The 19491-nt window shown below is 41.3% G+C and overlaps 1 protein-coding gene across 1 annotated transcript in view; it reads left to right on the top strand.

Moving 5' to 3' along the window:
- Positions 1 to 7005: 7005 nt before the first annotated feature.
- Positions 7006 to 19491, top strand: part of GRM8 (glutamate metabotropic receptor 8) — a gene marked incomplete at both ends in the record, with an annotated part of 310092 nt that continues 297606 nt past the window's right edge. The window contains one exon of the mRNA XM_083859657.1: positions 7006 to 7515. Within this exon, the coding sequence (XP_083715783.1) occupies positions 7006 to 7515 (510 nt within the window). The remainder of the gene's footprint in view (positions 7516 to 19491) is intronic.

Here is a 19491-nt window from a genome sequence, read left to right as displayed (position 1 = left end):
AGTGGACCAGGTTCGGCTTGGCTGTTGGCGAGTGTGGAGCAGCACGACTGAAGCCGCTCTCCTGGAGACCTGTCCCAGGCTGAGCGCTCGCGTATTAAGCTGACGCTGCTGAGGGAAGGTGTCTGAGACCGGGCTTGTACAGAAATTACCTCATGCTATTCCCGATCGACACCGAGTATAATTCCAGGAACCTCCACAGTAACATGGATATGCAACTCTTTTCGATCAAGGTATTTGTGTTTGTGTGTGTCGTCTTTAGTTGTTATTTTAAGCAGACGGGAGAAGGCAAATAATGCGCGTTTTGCCTCAGTTAAGATTTTTGGGCTGGGAATCCCGGGCAATCCTCTCCGCCTGCTTCGTGGCGCCGCGAGCTTTTATTTTTTTGGCGTTAATAATTTATCATTTTTATTGTCGATATCCTCCCCCAATCAGATGTAACGAAAGAGATCCCGGACACGGTGCCGTCACAGCAGAGAGCAAGAGGGGAGAGTCTCGGAGCTCCCGAGCAGTGAGGTCTCCCCCTGGCCGTGTTAGCCGGCCCTTCTCCCACCCCCGGGGGGAGGGGGGCACAGGGATTTCCCCCGCACTCCCCCCCCTTGTTGACGTTTCTCTGGCCGGGAGGGAAGCGGGCTCTGCCGGGGGCACGGCCAGCCCTGCCCGCCGCCGCCAAGTGCCCCGGGGCGGGGCCGCCAGTGCCTCGCCGGGTGGGCTCGGCTGCCTTGGCGCCGCCGGGGACGTCCCCGCGTCCTTGGGGAGAGAAGGGGCAGGAGGATCTCCGCCGAGCTTCGGGGGATTCTTCCCCCGAGGAAGAAGGCGAGAGGCGGCACCGGCACCAGGCGAGGGCTTAACTGTGCCCGGGTGGAGCAGCATCCCCGGCGCCGGCGTGTGCTGCTGCAGGAACGCCAAGTGCTGGCAGGTGAATGTGTGACACGGTTAAAACACCCTAACCAAACAAGCTAACCAAGAGCAACAGCAACAAAAACCCGGAGAAATAAGAAAACCAAACACAAAAACAGTACAACACAACTCAAGTAATAAAAATCAATCAGTGACCCAAACTGCATGGAAATCCGGCGTTGGCATTTTGGAGTTTGCAAGCTTCCGACCTCTGGGACCAGGGATTCATTAGAAGAGACTTAGGTTTGCATCGAGGGGGGAGAAGAAGCGCATTAAAGCTGACCAGTTGATACAAGGAGAGGAAGGAATCACCGGCGGCTGGAAATAAAAGGCGACGCTTGTTTTTGCATCGCCGCTGACGGGGGCGCAGCGCTCCCGGCCGGGGATCGGGGTTTGGAGGGGGCTGGCGGAGCCCTGGCTCCAGCCGAGAGACCCGCATGTGCCCCCCGCCCACGGGCCGCCCGGGCTCAGGGCCGCGCCGAGAGGCCGCTCAAAGCCGTCCTGCGGCCGCCCGCTGGAAGGAGCCAGGCTACGGGGCCGTGCCGGAATCCCTCCACTGCACACGCCAGCCGGGGTACGGATGAGCCTGGGAAGAGACAAAAAAAAAATAAATCTCTCGGCTAAGTAAAGTGGAGAACAATAGGGGGCTCCCTTCAAGGGAGAAGCGGCGGCGATGGGCGATGGTCGCGGAGTTGCGCGGGGAGAGCCGCTCGCCCAGCCCGGGGGCGCTCCCCGGGCCCCTCCGCTGGGCGGGGCCGGCCTGGCTGCGGTCGCCCTTCCTCGGCCCGGGAAAGGTGCCGAGCCCGCGATGAGCCGGGAGAGCTCGGAGGAGCCGCGCGGAAAGCCGGTGCGTGCCCGGCGGTCGGCTCCCGGCTCCCGGCGGTGCGCGGCGGGGGCAGGCGGGGAGGGGCGGAGAGCGGCGTGCGGAGCGGAGCGGAGCGCTGTGCGGGTGCCGGGCGCGGTGCGGTGCGCGGGGCGCCGCCCCAGTGCGCGGGGTGCGGGGCAGGCTCGGCTCCGCGGAGTTACCGGCGGGGCCGGCGCGGGGGGCGCGGGTGCGGTCGGGAGCGCTGCTCCGAGTGCGGAGAGGAGCGCACGGGCGCGCCGGGCACGGGGAGCGGGGAGAGGAGAGCGGGGTGAGGAGAGCGGGGTGAGCAGCCGCGCTCGCCCGGGGCACTCGCCCGCTGGCTGAGGTCGGGCGTGAGCACAGCGGGGGAGTTTCCTGCAGGGTGCCCCGGGACGGTGACAGCGGGGGCAGAGCCGCTCTTGCAGAGCTCCGGAGTGCACCAGCAGCGCCTGCTCTGAGCACAGCTGTGCGGACTGGGGGGAGAGGGACTGTACTGGGAAGAGGGTCAAATGAAAGCAGAAACAACAGAGAAAGCTCTCCCAGGGTGTCTGGGAAAATTTGATCATAATTTGCTGGTCCAGAGGTGAAACCTTTTCTGAAGGTGTTAATACTGATGAGGTTCATTAAGTTTTGAGTCCAGCCAAGGGCAGAAGAAAATACTCAGTGTAGTTTCCTTTTAAAAAATTGTGGACTCCTCTTAGTTTCACCCCAGCAGAAGGACCTGTGCTGCATTTTCACAGTGTAGCTTGTTTGGTAAAGGGATATTTGTGGGGTAGGAGGTGAAGGCAGGTGTTCTGGGGCATTTGAAAAGGGCCTCATCAGGCTGGGGGTAGATAACAGACTGCACAGAGAAGAAATAGTTCTGTAAACGAGATGCTCAGAGTGATTCGCCTTGAAGTCCTGATTATTGTGCAAAGGTTACCTCTGTGGCAGGGGCACAGCAAACCATTACAGAGGAGCCAAGGTAGATAAGACTACTCACATCAGTGAAGAATTCTCTTGCAAGTTAGGAGTTGCAATGTCAAGGCCAAAGGTTTTCCAAATTCCCTTTTGTTGTCAGCAAAACCCATTAATCTTCTATATGTGTTGGGCTACTGTGTGCAGGTGGCAACACTTTACCTGTTCCGTGTGGAAATTCAGCTGTTTGCTCGTTGTAGAATGCTGACCAGGAGAAAGAAGCTACTTTTGTGAACACTGAAATGAACGTTAGCAAGGGAATTCTTTCATAGTTCAGAGGTGTCAGTAGTAAAACATCAAAATAATAAAATTTGTTTGTTTTTTGTTTTTCCTCCTGAGAACTTAATAATGGAAATTGCCATTGTTTTGTTTTCATTCAGTAAAACTAGATCAGTTTTGTATTGACCGGACAATCTGGTATTTTGTGAATGGGTTTTCACTCTTAGAACATCTTGTATCCTAATTTACAGAATATTTGCTTTATTTTATCTTAGTGCAGTTGCAACCACACCTTAAATACAATAACAGATTAGGTTTTTTTGGCTCAAACAAAAATTTTAGCATTTTTTCTGATGTTTTCAGTGAAAACTTCAGTGCCAGCCAAAGATGGCTCTTTCAGGAACCTCATTAACAAATTAGAAACATTTCCTATGTTTATTTAAGTATTTGTCTGTCACTCAGCTCATTATTTGTACCTTTTCATTAACATAAAGAGGTTCCATAGTGAGCCTGTCTTTTAGTGCAATGGGTCTGTGGTTGGAGTAATGACTGGTCTGGGTTCATTCTGATGCACTGGTTCTGGCAGTGTGGTACAAAAATACACAACCTTGAGTACCAAATATCTGATAAAGCTGAATGATTTTATGAAGGAAGTAATTTCAGAACCAGACACTACATGCAGAAGTTTCTATCACCCCTGTCTTGCAGTACTCCGCCTCCTTAGGTTTAAAAATAAATATATATTCTAGCAGAACAAGTGGAGGTTTGTGCTGAAATACTGACTTTAAAAATAGCAATGTGTTCTGATAATGCCAGATATTTTTAATGAAATAAACCCAAGAGAAGCATGTATTACAAGGTGACTGGAAGAAACGCTTTGTGATGCACTTACTCTCGAGCTGTGCTGGGGAAATATATGAATTTCTTCTCTGAACTCAAGTTTCTAGTGAACACCAACTACTACAGTGGGGGACCTGGTAAATCAAGAATATATTTGCATTAATTCAAACTTTTATGATCATTTGGAAAAGGACAGCATTTTGCTTGAAATGAAATCTCTGCACATGAGAAAAGTTCATTCAGGCTTTATAGCCCAGAGGCCTATGCTTTTTCACTAAAATTCATTGATAAAAATGTAATTAATTTAGATCGTATGCTTTCTGCTTAGCTACACAGACTTGAAATGTTCTGTAAAAGGTAATGTTAATCAATATATAAAAAGCAGTGTGCCATGAATAAATTAGGCAGTATAATAGAAGCTTTTATTTCTTAGGTAACATTAAAAAAAGACTAAAAGGTCTTAAATTTTTAAAAAGAACACTTTTAAGTTTTATTTCTGTTTTATAGACAAGCAGTGGACACTTGCAGCTAAGAAACATACTTCTTCAGGAAACCATGCAAGCTGAGGCAAAGCAATTAATGCTTATGAAGTTTATAGTGTTGAAAAATGCTAATTGCCAATTCATTTGATTTTCAGTCAGTTCCAGATAAAGTATTAGACTGATGACCTTGGGCTCACTGTAGCTTCTTTATTGTTAGAATTTGTGTTGCAATAGTTGAATTCATCACTATTTGTTTGCATGAACACTGACACTTGCTTTAATTTCTGGGCATTCTTTGACTGTAAGGAATTAACCTGCAGCTGAGAAAGAGAAAAGCAGTGTTTTTTTCCTTCAGGAATATTTTCCCTTTTTTAGTGGTACTCTCTTGTTCTCCATATAGTGTTAAATAAGAGTAGTCTTTTATTCCCTTAGTGAATTTCTCCCTGCGTGGTTTGTACATACCTGCATGGACTAATGAGTTCATTGTGGAACCATAAAGCAAATTGCCTCCATAGCTATTTTAGGTCTACTCTTTACTCTTTTGAACTCATAACTGTGTTTTTTCTACTAAGGCAATCAAAAGAACAGATAATTGTGGCTAGTTTGTAGTTCAATCTTTTCTCTATAGCGTGAACCATATGAGAAACATCCCATGGGCCTGGGTCAAATCACACTGTAGTGTGAGTCGAGTTGTTCAGTTTGTGAATGACTGTGAGTTTGGCTCACAGGGCTGAAGCCTAGGCAGCTTTGTAACCAGTGTGCCTAAAAAGAGCCAAAGGAGAACTATGGGATTATCACAAAACAGCACAGATTTTGTATCACTTGGATTGAACCCTGAGCCAAACTCAAGCAAAACCAAATGCCAAGAGGCATGGAAAGCCTTGTGTGCTGTTCTCAATTGCAGTGATTTTATTCATACTCATCAAATGTTTCATTTTCAACTGGTTCGAATACCTGATCACAGTGAGATGGTTTTGCATTCAGTAAAAGACTTCCCATTGTGAATTTTTTTTCTCAGGTCTTCAAATAGCCATAATTTAAACACTCTACTTCAACTTTTGTGAGCTTAGTGTTTTCATGTAAGGAAAACGTGACAAAATTAATATAAGAAGAGGATTATCAATTTAAAGCATTATCAAAGTGCATTGGGCTTTATTACTGCATGATATATAAAAGTTTTGTAGTTTTGTCTGTAGTTGTCTTCCAGTGTGACCATATTTTTGGTAGGAAGCAGTCAGATCATTAAGGACAAAGCAGGTATTTACAGATGAGCCTGATGCTTGGGTGTTCGATTTCCTAGTAAGTCAAACTTATAAAGAAAAGGGTAAGGTGAATTGTGCCCTAGGATGTCCACTGCTCTGCATAGCCTGTAACAGATGTATTGAGAAACTGGTTCAGATGCAATTGCCCACAGTGTGCCTGTCTTATATCAGGTAAAATGACTTCTCCTTTTCTTCTCCTCAGAGGTTTAAAAATTTATTCAGGCATGTATAATTTTGTTAAGAATTGAAATAAATAAATGTCTTCACTTGAGAATTAAAGTGTGGGCAATTTGGAGATATTTATAACAGTCAGTCAGGTGTTTAGATATGTAGGCTGAAATCCTCATCTTGTTAAAATCAGTGGGATCTCTCCAAATGTCAGTGCAGGCACAACATTGTTCCTATTTAATGTGGTCCAAATGCAAGCAGAAAATAGAGACCTTGTTTATGTTAAACCTCAGCTCAAGTCAAATGTTGGAAAAGGAATGTTGGATGTTCAGCTGGTTTCCTGACATATGTTGTGCTCTTTTTACCTGAGAAATCAGCTACCTTTTCATAAAAACAATTTAGTGCTAGACATGATCTTGAAGGAGATTTAGATACATAGTTAGGCCACCTCAAAGTGAATTCCATTGGAAAAATAATCAGTCTAACATCCAAATGAATTGAATGTGCTTGTATGCACTGGCTGAAGGGGGTACTTAAATTCAGGCACCCTGATTACTCCATTGTCATAAATGAGACCTCTCCAGGAGTGAGAGTGTAAGCGGTTATTGCACTTCCTAGGCTGGAGCAGAGTAATAAAGTTGAACGAATAATGCAGCAAAACAGAAAATACAATGTGTTATGGATCAGATCTGTTTGTGGGTGTCACACAACACTAAGATAAATATGAGTTACTGTTCAGAATCTGAACACCAAGCTAAGTTTAGTTCCTCTGATTCGGCTGTTGCTCTGCTGGCATCATCAATTTCCTGGCTTATAGTATAGTGCAGCCAGGTGTTCAAATTCACTGAACGCCAAGATTTGCTAACTTAAAGAACAGTGAAAGTAAAACCTAGGTGATGTAACTGCTATTCAAAAGTAAATAAACTGTGTGACAGGTATAAAACTACTGAAGAAAATGGTATTTCTCACTGTTTTTTAATTTTTTTTTTTTTTCAGAAGTACCTCAGCTGTAGGGCAAAATACAAGGACGTAAGCTTCTGACCTCCTTTTAGCATCAGGACCAGACGTACTACCCTACTCCTCACCACCAGTTAAGAGCAATTGAAAAACCGCCTCAGAAAAGTTGGTCAACCTGTTCTACCAGTGGACATCTTTTGTAAAACACATTTTATGTACTTCTGCTGAGATCTTTCTTCCTACCTACCTACCGCATGGTTCTATATTACTTATTGGGCACTGATGGTAGCCCCCAGAAGGTGCAGTTTCAAATGGTCAGCCTCATCCTTTAGCAAGAAGAAAACCTGGATACTGGATAGCAACGACGTATTCAGAGAAAATGGTATACGAAGGCAAACGATTGGTTTCCTGCCATTGTTTCTTCCTGTTGACAGCCAAATTCTACTGGATACTCACTCTGATGCAAAGAACTCATGGCCAGGAATATGCCCACTCCATTCGACTGGATGGGGACATCATCTTGGGAGGACTGTTCCCCGTTCATGCCAAAGGGGATAGAGGGGTGCCTTGTGGGGAGCTCAAGAAGGAGAAGGGGATCCACAGACTAGAGGCAATGCTGTATGCAGTTGATCAGATTAATAAAGACCCTGATCTTCTTGCCAATATCACCTTAGGTGTCCGTATCCTTGACACGTGTTCCAGGGACACTTATGCATTGGAGCAGTCCTTAACATTTGTGCAAGCATTGATAGAAAAAGATGGTTCAGATGTGAAGTGTGCAAATGGTGACCCACCAATTTTCACTAAGCCAGACAAGATATCAGGTGTGATTGGTGCTGCAGCAAGTTCTGTGTCCATTATGGTTGCAAATATTTTAAGACTCTTTAAGGTAAGTGACATTTTCTATCTTATTTTTAATTTTCAAGAACAATGAAATAAGTGAAGTAGTTGTGTTGTCATACTTTCAAAAAAGAAAGGATACTTTTCACATTCAAAAATCTGAAAGGGCTGGTTTGCCCTTTCAAAGCAGAGGGGAGAAAAATATCTAAAAGCAGTGTTTGCAGACCCTATTTTAAGGTGCCAAGCGCTTCTCCTAAAGTTCTGAGCAATCTGTGCACATTTTAACTCTTTAGGGATTTGTGTCCTTACTTTTATACTACTCAAATTTGCTCCATGTTGAGCATTTATGTTCATCAAGACTGGATTTGGCTTGATTTCCCAAATTCCCAGGAGAATGAAAAATAAGATTTTAACAGAAATAAATTTTTTGGAGGGTCAGGTGATTTGTTTACACAGAAAGAGATGCCAGTAACAATCTAGTACTATTGATGTGCATGTCTAGCCAAATGAAATGTACTGCAATATCTTTGATTTTCTTGAAATTTTACCTCCTCCATATTTTCTGCAAGGTGATATTTTTTCCAGACTTTGTTATCACTTTGTGAGAGATTATATTTAGGCAACAGTTCTGGTGGCATTTATTTCCAAATAATTTATGAAGCTCAGACATTCTAGATAATGGAAAACTAAACCTGCCACTTTTAAATTTGGTAAGTTAGATAGGAAGATGAACACATTCTAATCAATCAACTTGGATGGAAAGGATCAGGCAGCAGATTTAATTTTTAATCCTTCGCAGCAGCAAACAGATGATGGTAAGTTGAGCACTTTTTTCTATGGGCAGGACAATTGTAACACACCTGAATCTATTACTGTCCTACCACCCACTATCATCCATTCAGAAACCTTGCCTTATTTCATACAACTTTACAATCACCAAAACCAACTGAAAGACCATTTCTCTCTGACTTTGGTACAGAAGATTCTAGTAATGTTTAATATTGCTGTTATGTATTTTGAAAAGTGTTGCACTTGCTTTCTAATTTTTGTAACTAAGATTGATTAATAGTAGAGATAGATTGGCTTTTTTATGGTTTCTCAGCAAAGTCATTTGAATAGAGATTTTAGCCCTTCCCTTTGGTTCTCCTCTGAAGGAAATAATGATGGATTGGAGGAGCAAAGTGACTACTGGGTTGTGGTGAGGTGCTCCTTTCAGTCTCAAAACTGATGCTCAGCTGTAGTTACTGCACAGGTTTGAGAGTAGTAGTTAGTTCTAGCCATGTTTTACTTGTGAAAATCAAGTACACAAGACTGAGCTAAGACTTAAAAAATGTTCTATATAGAGAGCACCTCTGGAGTTGTGCCTGGTGGGGAGGTTTATCTGTCCTGTGAACCATCAAGCATGTTTCAGGAGGTGTCTATTTTTCAGTTCACATCCTTTTTGAAGTTGTGTTGTCCTATTAAATAATACATATTTCTGAAATAATGGTAGGTGGAATGGTCACTTTAATACCCATTTTGATGCAGGGCCGCATAGACTACAACTTACACCCAGCTGAGTTGAATAGGGTTCTATAGACTGATTTAAGAAACTAAGCCTGGGAAGACATGCATTAACTGTGAATTAAGAGCAGCAAGAAGGAAAGAGGCCTATGAATTGTCTAAGATAGCAGCAATTTGTCTTCTGAAACCTTGACAGCTACCTCCTGATTTACATTATGCAATAAGATTGCAAATAACATTCTACTGCAGTCTTAATCAATAGAAGGTCATGTGATATCCCCTCTGGGGAAAGATCTTATTTACCCATTTAATTGATGTAACACAGCTGCTGGCAAAAGGAGGAGACATCTCTTTTAGTTTTAAATATAGATCCTGTACAAATATTCTTAATAATGTAAAAAAAATGATAAATTATAGCCTTTAATGTCTGATGATGGACCAGCATGTGAAATCTGTTTCTACACTTTCCTCTCAGAAGTGAATCTCTTCATGAGTAAAGGCTTCTGAATAAGGCTCTGGGTTAGAAGCACCATAGAAACCACTCATAATGGTTATAGTCAAGAGGATTAGGAAATTTAGGGAAATTTTCCAGAAACTTAGATGTATAATCCAGTTTGGGTTGTACTCAGACCAAAGACTTAGGCTGAAATTCTCAGCTGATCCATCCCCACAGCTTTGTAGCTGAGGACCTGGACCTTGGTCCGTGGTCATAGAGGCTCCAAGCATGAAATTATGTTTACTGTATCTTGGTATATGTCAAGGTGGGACACTCAGCTGGGGTAAATTCTGTACTTTCATTGAAGTCAGCAATCACCATCATGCAAATGCCTGTTTCTATTTTATCCAGGATGAGTGTGATTCATCTGTATTACTGTTTAACAGTACTATTTAGAAAGTTGAACCTGTAATTTGAAGTTCAGTGTTGCTTTAATACCTACTCTGAAGTTCCTAAATGTCAGGACTACATATTTTCAAGAACATTATTATCTGGTGAAATTTTAATTTGTAATGAAATTGTGAGAAGTATATTATATCTCTCAATTTGAATGCACAAAGATAACCTAAGAAGTGCTACTCGCAGCAGCCTGAAATTTTATGCTGCTATTTTTCTTTTTATTGCATTTTTTTTTCTTTGTTTTATTGATTTTACAACAGAAAACATACAGGTCAATAGTTCTATCTGATGATCTGGTCGATAGCATAAACTGATAGTAAATGTATTCTTTTATCTAAGTGTTTCCATGAGAAAAGGGGAGAGAGGCCACCATAGAAAATGACCTCTACCTAAAACCTTTCATGATCAAATGACTTGCCTTGAATTCTTCTCTCTCCTTTCTCCTTCTGTGAATTTTGAGGGCCTTGCTGCTTAACAGGTGATTTTCCATTGATCTTACCCTTAGTAGGTCCAAAACATTGAAGTACAAATTTGGATAGACTAAATTTCACCAGTTGATGGTTTTAGATTTTCCAAAGGCACTTTACATACCGGAAACATTGGAGCATGGAATTAATTGCGTGAAAGTGGACCTGTTATTCCTTGATTATCATCAGACTGTTGATTTTTGCCATAATTTTGAGTGGTTTATTTCAGGAAACAATCAGGAAAGGGCTGCTTCACAAAGAGAATTGAGACAAGGGACCACAGACTGGTAGGACCTATTGAGGAACTGGCTTTCTCAGTTAAGCAACTCTCACTGTCACAAAGAATACCTTTATATTGACTGAATCTGTCAAAATATAACCGTTACATCCTTCCTTATATTTGTATTACAGAAATTCTGTTCTCCTATAGAGTGCTTAGGCATGACTAGATGGGAACTTTTATCTGTTTTGTGTGACACTTATGAGCATCTGGGTGGTTTCCCAGGCCCCCCAAACTTGGCCTGGAGGAAACAAGAGACTTAGCTCACTTCATGTGAGCCTCTATTCAAGGCTTCTATTTCTTTAATGTCTGAATAACTTAGGTCAATGGTTAAAATCTGCTGTAAAAAGAGAGGCGTTTGTTTATGCTTGTGTCCTCACAGCTAAACCCCACATACTATTTCTGAACTCCTTGGTACACTCCATCTGTCACCTTCACACATCTTCTAGCTGGTGTCACACTAGGAGCAGCCTGGGGATGATGGTTTGCATGCAAATTGAGATGGGTGGACAGTATGCTTGGTGAATTGTGATCTCAAGCTTTTATGTATATGTTTATGCACATGTCTATAAGGCCAAATATTTATCGACAGCTTTATTCCTTACTTTGCCTTGCCTCACCTTTCCTTGTCTCACCTTCTGTTTTCACCAGTTTCCCAAGGCTAAATTACTTATTTCCTCTTTTTGGTCAAATTTTCATTTTTGCTGTAGAGCTGTAATAGGTGCTGTCTGGAAGGAGTAATATTCACTTCATGCACATTTGCCTTATACATTTCATACACGTTTACCTCTAGAGAAGTACAAGTACAAATGACATTACGGAGTAACACTTTCAACTTTATGGCAACCATCCAAAATGCAAGGGATAGTTCCTTTCAGTAAATCTAGAAGTGAATATATTAGGGTATTTTTCTTATTCACTTTGATTGTTTCATTGCCTCATTTTGGATTTTAGTGTATATCTTTGCCTGGTGGCTTTGCATAGCTACTTGGGCTATACTTGGATGATGCTATTTTTATGCTTAGTTGCAGGTCTTTTTATGTTTGGCTGCCATTTGGCACTTTTGCTGCCTTGTGTTCTAGACCTGCATAGAGCAGCAGACAGGCCTCCCAGAAATGAGGGCATTACCACAGTACAGAGGCTTATCTCACTGAACTTCATAAATGCTGGGCTTGGAATTTAAATTGTGGCAGTGGAGTGCATCTCATAAAAGGAATATGATGTAAATAAAATGTGATAACATTTTACCACCTAATTTCAGAGAGCACAAACATTTTTGTGAGGTAACCTGAGGCATACAGAGATCCTGGTCTAGACTCTGTATCTACAGAAATATTTGCACCTCATGAGCATTATGGACTTCAAAGGCTCTAGGAAGATGCAGGAGTCAGTCTGTTCCATGTGTGACTGCGGGCTCTTTCCATAATGGAAAAGCTGTATTATAGACTTTAAAAAGTAAAGAGGCTCAAGAATTTTACCCAACATATTGGTATTCATTAATAAAAAAATGTACTCCACTGACTAAAATATACCCATTTTCTGTTCACTGTGTCCTGCTACATGTGTCAATATTTTCCACTGCATGCCATTTGAAATGTGTAATAGTGTGATTTTTTTTCCTGGTGGTTAAAACATATGTGGAAAATTTTGTGTGAAGTGTGAAGAAAAATTGTTACATGTAGGGAGAAGATGACCAAAACATTTTGAAATAGGTCTTAAGATGAACATATTTATTTTAATTTTGTTCTAGATATTTGCACTTTCTGAATGATTTTTAATTATGAAAGAAACCAAAACATCCCATTTAATTTTCACAGTGCTTTTTTGTAGCTTAGTACATGCATATATTTGTTTATTGCCTGAGCATCTTGTCTTGTTATTGGCTGGAAAATACCTTTATTATAATTACAGGTTTTTTTCATAATTGAACTTCTTTTGCATAGAAGAAACATTCATCTCTCTCTATGTTTCTGTGGCAGTAGACACTTGATTATGCAGAAAACCCCTTTTAACTCAATCATGATGCTTCTGTCAGTGCTGGGTTAAATGTGTGTGGTCAAGAGAGGAAAATACCAGGTCAACACCAAGATAAAATTATAGGTACAAGAGGTACTTTGCTAGCATCAATAATGAAACAGTTGCCAATTTTTTATTTGCAGCCAGAGGAAATAATAGGTTTTCAGATTCTGTGAAAACTGCTAGCACTGATTAGCATCTAATTTTATTTGTGCTAAGCTGCTTGAGGCAAGAGAGTACAAAACCAACTCAATGCATTCATTCATTATTTTACAGTATATTAGTATATTTTACAGTATATTAGTTCCTTAAATATTCCTTCAAGAGTTTAAGAATTTTGGTTTCACACATTACTAGACTGAACTATAACCTGTGGTTAGAGCAAAAGGGTAACCTGCTTTTCTGAGTTATCTTCATTTGTTTGTCATTGGTTTATTGCAAGGCTTGAGAAGCATCTTCTGACCTTTTTGTTCTTTTTTGTAATTTTGATTTTTTTGCATTTAAGCATTTTACAGGAACAATCAGAGGCTTTATTAATGTTAGTTAAATGTTTGAGATGTCTCCGCTGCTTTTGTAGTCATGTTGAAAGTGTCTAATATGCTGAGGGTTTTATGTCATTCCATAAGTACAGTACTTGAGCACCTCACAAAGAGAGTGGAGCTCTTAAAGACCAACAATCTGATTTTCTTTCTACTTCCCTGAGGGCAGGGAATATATATCTGTATATATATCTATATATATCTCTATATATCTACACGGTTCGCTCACATGAAGGAAACTGGATATGCAGAGAAAATGCTTTCACTCTTTCATGGCTGAGGCCAGGTGACACAGGCAATCCACACCCATATCACATACTCCTTTATTTCCCCAAATCACGGGTCTGCATGGTAATTACCATGGGAATGATTCCTGACCCATGATGACTTCTGAAGCCTGTCAGAAAATTGGGAGACTTGGCTGGCACAGGTCACGGCCGAGTTATAGACTGTCCTGACAGTCTGACAGTGGAGGCAGCTGAGCTGTTGCCAAGAGATGTGCTCTGAAATAATGTGATTTACCAGCACAGACATTGCTGCTGATTTCTCAGGACAGAGCTCCTCTGCTCCTACGTCACACTGAAGGGAAGCCAAGACACCGCAAGGATCATTGATGCTTTTTCAGTACATTCCTACAGCAATGTTAGTTTTATTAGCTGCAATGAGAACCAAATTAAGATGACTTTTCCCCACAGTGTTTAATTGTTTCAGTACAGTAGGAGTTGGGCAATATGAATAGTCCTGCATTCTGACTATCATCAGAAATCAGGCACTATTTTGTTACAGCCAAGTGGCAGATTTTGTGTGTTTGCTTATTTCTATTCTCATTATTTCCCTAAAGCATATTGTGCTTTTAGGATTAAACTGGTTTAGAGTGCTTAAATGTATATCCTTGTGCTCCCGAGCATTTATCAGAGAAAAGCAGTCATCAGAACAAAAGTCTTACTGGAGGACACTAATTCCACGGGAATGAATTAAATAGCCAAGAGCAGAACACTCTGGGCTGGAATCTATATGTAGTCCCAGCAAGATATTATGTCCCCTGTCTCTCTGACAGGACAATTAAGCATTTAAGTGAGGCCCTAAATTAGGAGGCTGTTGGCCCTTGGCTGTCTGTGTCCTCAATAGAGAGAATAAAGTGCTTTCAGAAGGGGACTAGGTTGATACATGCTTGCACTTGCATCAGATAGAACCTCTTCTCACTGGAAGGCCTTGGAAACCTTTGATGGAAGCGATAGGAGGTTTTATAAGACTTCAAACACCTGCAAGGGTGATGCCAGTTTCTTAAATTCTTCCTCACTTTCCTATAGAAGGAATTTTACTCATCTCCTTTTCTCTTTCTTTTCCCACACATTTATTTCTTTCTCTAGTTTAATTAAGAAGGACTACATTTTGACTGCTGTCACCAGTATTTTTCAAGTGACTATTTCATTCCATAGTCTTCAAAGTAAGTTTTTTTTCAGACATGCTGATTAAGCAAGACTCTGAGTCTCAGTTTCTGCAGGTTGTGAGGATGAGTGTGTCAGCAGGAGGAAGAGCTGTAAATTAGGAAACTTATGAGAGGCATCTGTCTGTGGGGATAACAGGAAAAAAGGGAGATGCTTGTTGAAAGATTGAACTCTAAAGGGACAAGGATCTCTATATATTTTTATCTCCCTGTAGGATTTCTTGTCTGGCACTTCAGATAGATACTGGGCTCTAACTTTTCTCTGAAGTAAACTATTTCTGGTAGCAATGCTGAGATATTCCATGGTATTGAGAGATCTCTCTTCCTATTGTATTTTTTTTACAGCTTGAGACTGTGGGACATGAGCAAAAGTGATTTCTCTGAGCTAGAATAATTCATCTTTTGAGTTTCGGCTTATGTTTTTTCACTAAAGGTACCTCCAGCACTTACGGTTATGTAGCAACGGTATTTGTAGAGGCAGAATCTCTATTCCCTCTTCTCCAGTGCATTTTGCACATGGCTCTTTCAGAAATTGGAAAGTAGTGAAAGTATGATAGCCCATTATGGGTATCATGCAGGGGTGAGGTGCTTCTCTCGGGCTGTCACCTGCACGTCCTGGCTCGCTCTGACACCAGCACCATATAAAAGGTAATGTCCTGTGTTCTGGAATGCAGTTCCCATCCTGTGGGTCCTTGCCTTGGCAGAAGGGTGAACAATGTGAGAAATAAAGGGATGGAACTCCAGTGGGGAGCTTCAACTGGGTTTTATTAAGTCCACACTACTTCCTTTCACCCAGGAGTCAGCCCACCAAAGCCCACTGAACTCCCGGGTTTTCACCTTAAATATGGGGTGGGGAGTAGGGAGGATACAGCTTGGAACCAATCCAGAATGGGAAGGGAGTGACCCTGAACCAAAATGACAACCCATAGAACGAATCAAGGAAAAAAAGGAGAAGGAGAACCTAGACCTGCCAAATCACTTGACAGCCTCACTAGAATTTTCCAGGCTTCAGGGTGGGCTGCAGAGTGATGGACAGGACCCAGGTGTCACATACATGATGATTGATTAATAAGAATAACTGGGGTAAAACATGGGGTACATGGGAAAAAACATTGTGAAACAGTATAAAACAAACAGATACATATAGAGAACTGGTAAACCCCAAAACACACCACTACAGTATCATTCTATGAAAAGTGACTAACAATATCCGTAAGATTATTACTTTGAGAGTGGCTGTGTTACATTTAAAATGCCATTGCAATTGTCTTCCAGAGGCATAATTTTGTTAAGCAACTCCATTGCATTACAGAAGTACTGATCCCCTGAAGTGATGGTTACTCTTATTCAGATAAAATTTCTTTGTTTTTTGCTTGCAAAGTGCTGTGAAATATTAAGGACTTAGTGAAAACTTATGACCACAGTATTACTTAGGTAATTCATTGGAGAAGGTATTGATCCTACAATGATTTTCTTGACTTGGCAATTTGGAGACAAAACCTGGGAAATGAACTAAAGAAAGGGCTGGTTTTCTTGCCATTCTTTCTTCTCTGAGTACCATGTGTATGCTTTGGTTTTATGAGTAGTACTGAAATACAGAAAGTGTCCTGGCTGAGCTGACTTCCTTGAGGGCTGCCATCTAGACAAGAGCTTACCAGTCTAGAAGGTGTGTAGTATAAATGTAGGTGAAGTTGGAGGAGGTCTCCAGGCTGACCTGCCTGTTTGGATGATATGTAAATGGACTATTAAATAAAGTGGAGCATGTTGAAATTCAGTGCTATATTTAGACAATACATATTGGCTAATAATAGAAAGGAGGGAATATATAGCATAGATATGTGTGCTTTTGTAAAGGATGTTTGCTGTGTTGTTATATTACTGTAAATTCATTGGTTGTGGACCACATAGTCCAAACAACCTTTCAAGACAGTGCTGTGGGAGAAGAGAATATATTTTGGCAATCTGAGACAGGAACAAATTTATCATTAGGAGCAGCATCAAAATCCTGGGGAATTCAGACTATGCTCACTGCTATGGTGTCTGGGACCAAACCAAAACCACAGAAAGAGACAAATAGGCTGTCAGGGCTGGTATCATACACTGAATGGAAAGTGTAAAGGCCTTGGAATCCCAAGACTGTAGATGTCTTGCTGCAGGGGCATGACTTGTTCTAGGATTCAAATTTCTGGCTTCTGTGTTCATGAGACGCAGACAAGTATTGTAAGTAGCCATGTTTTTCTATAGCTGGCTGGATAGGACCTACTTGTTGAATTCTGCTTACTCAAACGGGAAATAGAGTCTGATTTTTGTGTGACTTTTAGTCTTGCTTACATGAAGAAGAATCCCTGAGAGAGCAGTGAATTCCAGGGAAGCCAGTTGTCACTATTTTGGACACACAAAGGACAAGGCAGGCAGCAGAAAGTCAGGCAGGAAAGCTCTGTTTTAATTTTCTGACTCCATCTTATATATACTTAGATCAGAAAGCAAAAGATTCGCTACACAGGTTGCCACCTTTTTGACCTCATTGGTGAACATCACCATCAATCATATTTCTCCTCCCAGAGAAGAAATATGTAAACAAATAGATAACTTCTAAATATATACCTAGTTTACATAAAACTGCATGAGAATCTCCACTGCAGAGATTCAAACACTTGAAAGCAAGAGAACTTAGGGCGACAGCCAGTGAATGATACCACTCTTAAACTCGATTTATCCAGAGGCAAATAATGCCCTATGGCCATTAAAATACTGTGTCATCACCGTTAGTAGGCTTTGTATTTGAGCAGGGTTTGTCCAGCAGGCACACAGAAAAAGTGAACATGGGTCCTCTATTGCTTTATGTACTTTTCAGGTATGATCATCTTGATGTACTGTTGGTAACAGTCTGAAAATAGATAGGGATATGTTCAATTAAAAGAGATTCTTCTTTTTATAATATGGGACAGTGATGATATCAGGGGAGCTGGCAATTTGATCTCCACAGACATGCCTCTCCAAATAATAATTTTATAATATAGATAAACTACAAAACTAAAACTCCAAATTCCACTCTTACAGAGGAGTAGTAGAGCACAGACACATATAGCTAGAGCTAGGATATTGTTTCAGGAATGAAAATATGAGCTGATTATTAGAAAAAAAAATATTGCCAAGAAATACTCTTTTATATGTTGTCTAAAGTTTAATCCAGTTGTACATGATGAGTAAAGTGCCAAATTTTCTACTTCCTAGCTTTCTGAAAATTAGGCTGGATAGAAGTATAAAAATAAACATTTTTTAATACCAGTAGGAAAATGATCTAGGTAAAATAGCCAGTGTTTTCCACTCCTAAATGTGATGGTTCTGCTTTCTGTCTTTTGCACAACAAAGGACAGGATTTAAAAGTTACCAGCTGCTATATTTGCTTTCCAGAGTGTGAAGAAAACATGTATTGTCCTGAGGATTAAAGGGCTGATTCTCTTTGTGCTCAGTTCAGGCAGAACTGAAGTGTTTGTAATGAAAGTAAAAGCTATTAAAAAAGCATGAAACATGAGAGAAAAATAACGTGTTTATGTCTTCTTTGTTGGATAGGATTTGATGATACCCTTAGAAAGTTTTAAGTGTAAACATTTGTCTTTTTAACTAGCATTTCTTTTGTGCATGTTGCAAACACTTCCACTTGCAAATCCTAAGTGCAGTCAGAGCTGTTGTTTCAACCCACTGGGAACTGCTTTGCCAAATATCATCTGAACAACAAAAACTTATCATCTGTGAGCTAGTTCACATCTCCAGTACTAACTAAACAACATTTTAGAAAGTGAATGTGTAGGATATTAGGCACTGCAAAGAAAAAATAATATTTCTAGTGCTAGTTTTGGTGACTGGAGTAGGACAGGAAGATAGCGGTGCTGTATATGGGAACATCAAATCTTGCAGTTGGAACAGATGCTGAGGGTGCCCTGTGACTCAAGGTATGATTTCCTGCCATTCCTGCCAAGTTTCAAAGCTTATGGGTTTTTTTTTTCTCTCCTTATTTCTATTTTTGGGCTGAATAGCAAAGAACTTGTGCTTTGGGAATGACAATTCACCATTCTAGTTATACTTATTTTGTCGTGTCTTTGCATGCACATCAAATAATTATTCTGGCCTGCAGGAAAGAATGAGAGTAAAGATGTAAAAAGTTGATGAGGATGCAGGGTATTTTTGGTATGGATCACATAATCACTTGGCTCAATGGCAAGCTGCAAAGCTTTGTGTGAGTGTGACAGACTTCCCTTGCTGTGTGGTGGTGCTCGTTGGAGCCTTACGTCCTTGTTCTTGCTTCAGTACAGTTTTTCTCTGTGACCTTGGGCAAGGCACACGGCAGTGAATCTTCAGCCTGATGATGCCTGTGGAGCTGAGTGCCCAGGGGCTCTGGAGGACTCATGTCCAGGGCTCACTGCCCCTGCTTTCCTGGTTAGAGCACTTCTGTGGCTGAAGGGATTTGTGAACATAAAGGCTTCTTGATAATCAGATATAAGAGTAAGGGGTGGGGGCATATAAGTACTTCAGATAGCTAGTCCTTAACGAGGGATTCCTTGTATCCTCTTACACAGTTCTCTCCCCTGGGTTTTGCTGTGAAAGGAGATTATCCAACTCACAGTATGATTTAAATATGCAAGTCATCAGTCTCAGGTGCAAGTGGTGAAGCCTGCCTGACCTGTAATCAGAGGCTGTACATCCCCCTTAGGATACCATGACAGTCAAAGAAAGAGAGCTCCAGAGTCAGGAAAACGTATTTGGATTATTGCCCAGTAATGTTAAAATTGTTAAAATTCATATCTGCAACCTGTATTAGAGTGATTGGGAAAAAAGGACTGTCCATCATTCTTATGACAAAGCATGAAATTAAGTTGT

The sequence above is a fragment of the Zosterops lateralis genome (genome assembly GCF_965231275.1).
Source record: "Zosterops lateralis genome assembly, chromosome: 4".
NCBI classification, from domain to species: Eukaryota; Metazoa; Chordata; class Aves; order Passeriformes; family Zosteropidae; genus Zosterops; species Zosterops lateralis.
This window is presented reverse-complemented; position numbering and strand designations above follow the sequence as displayed.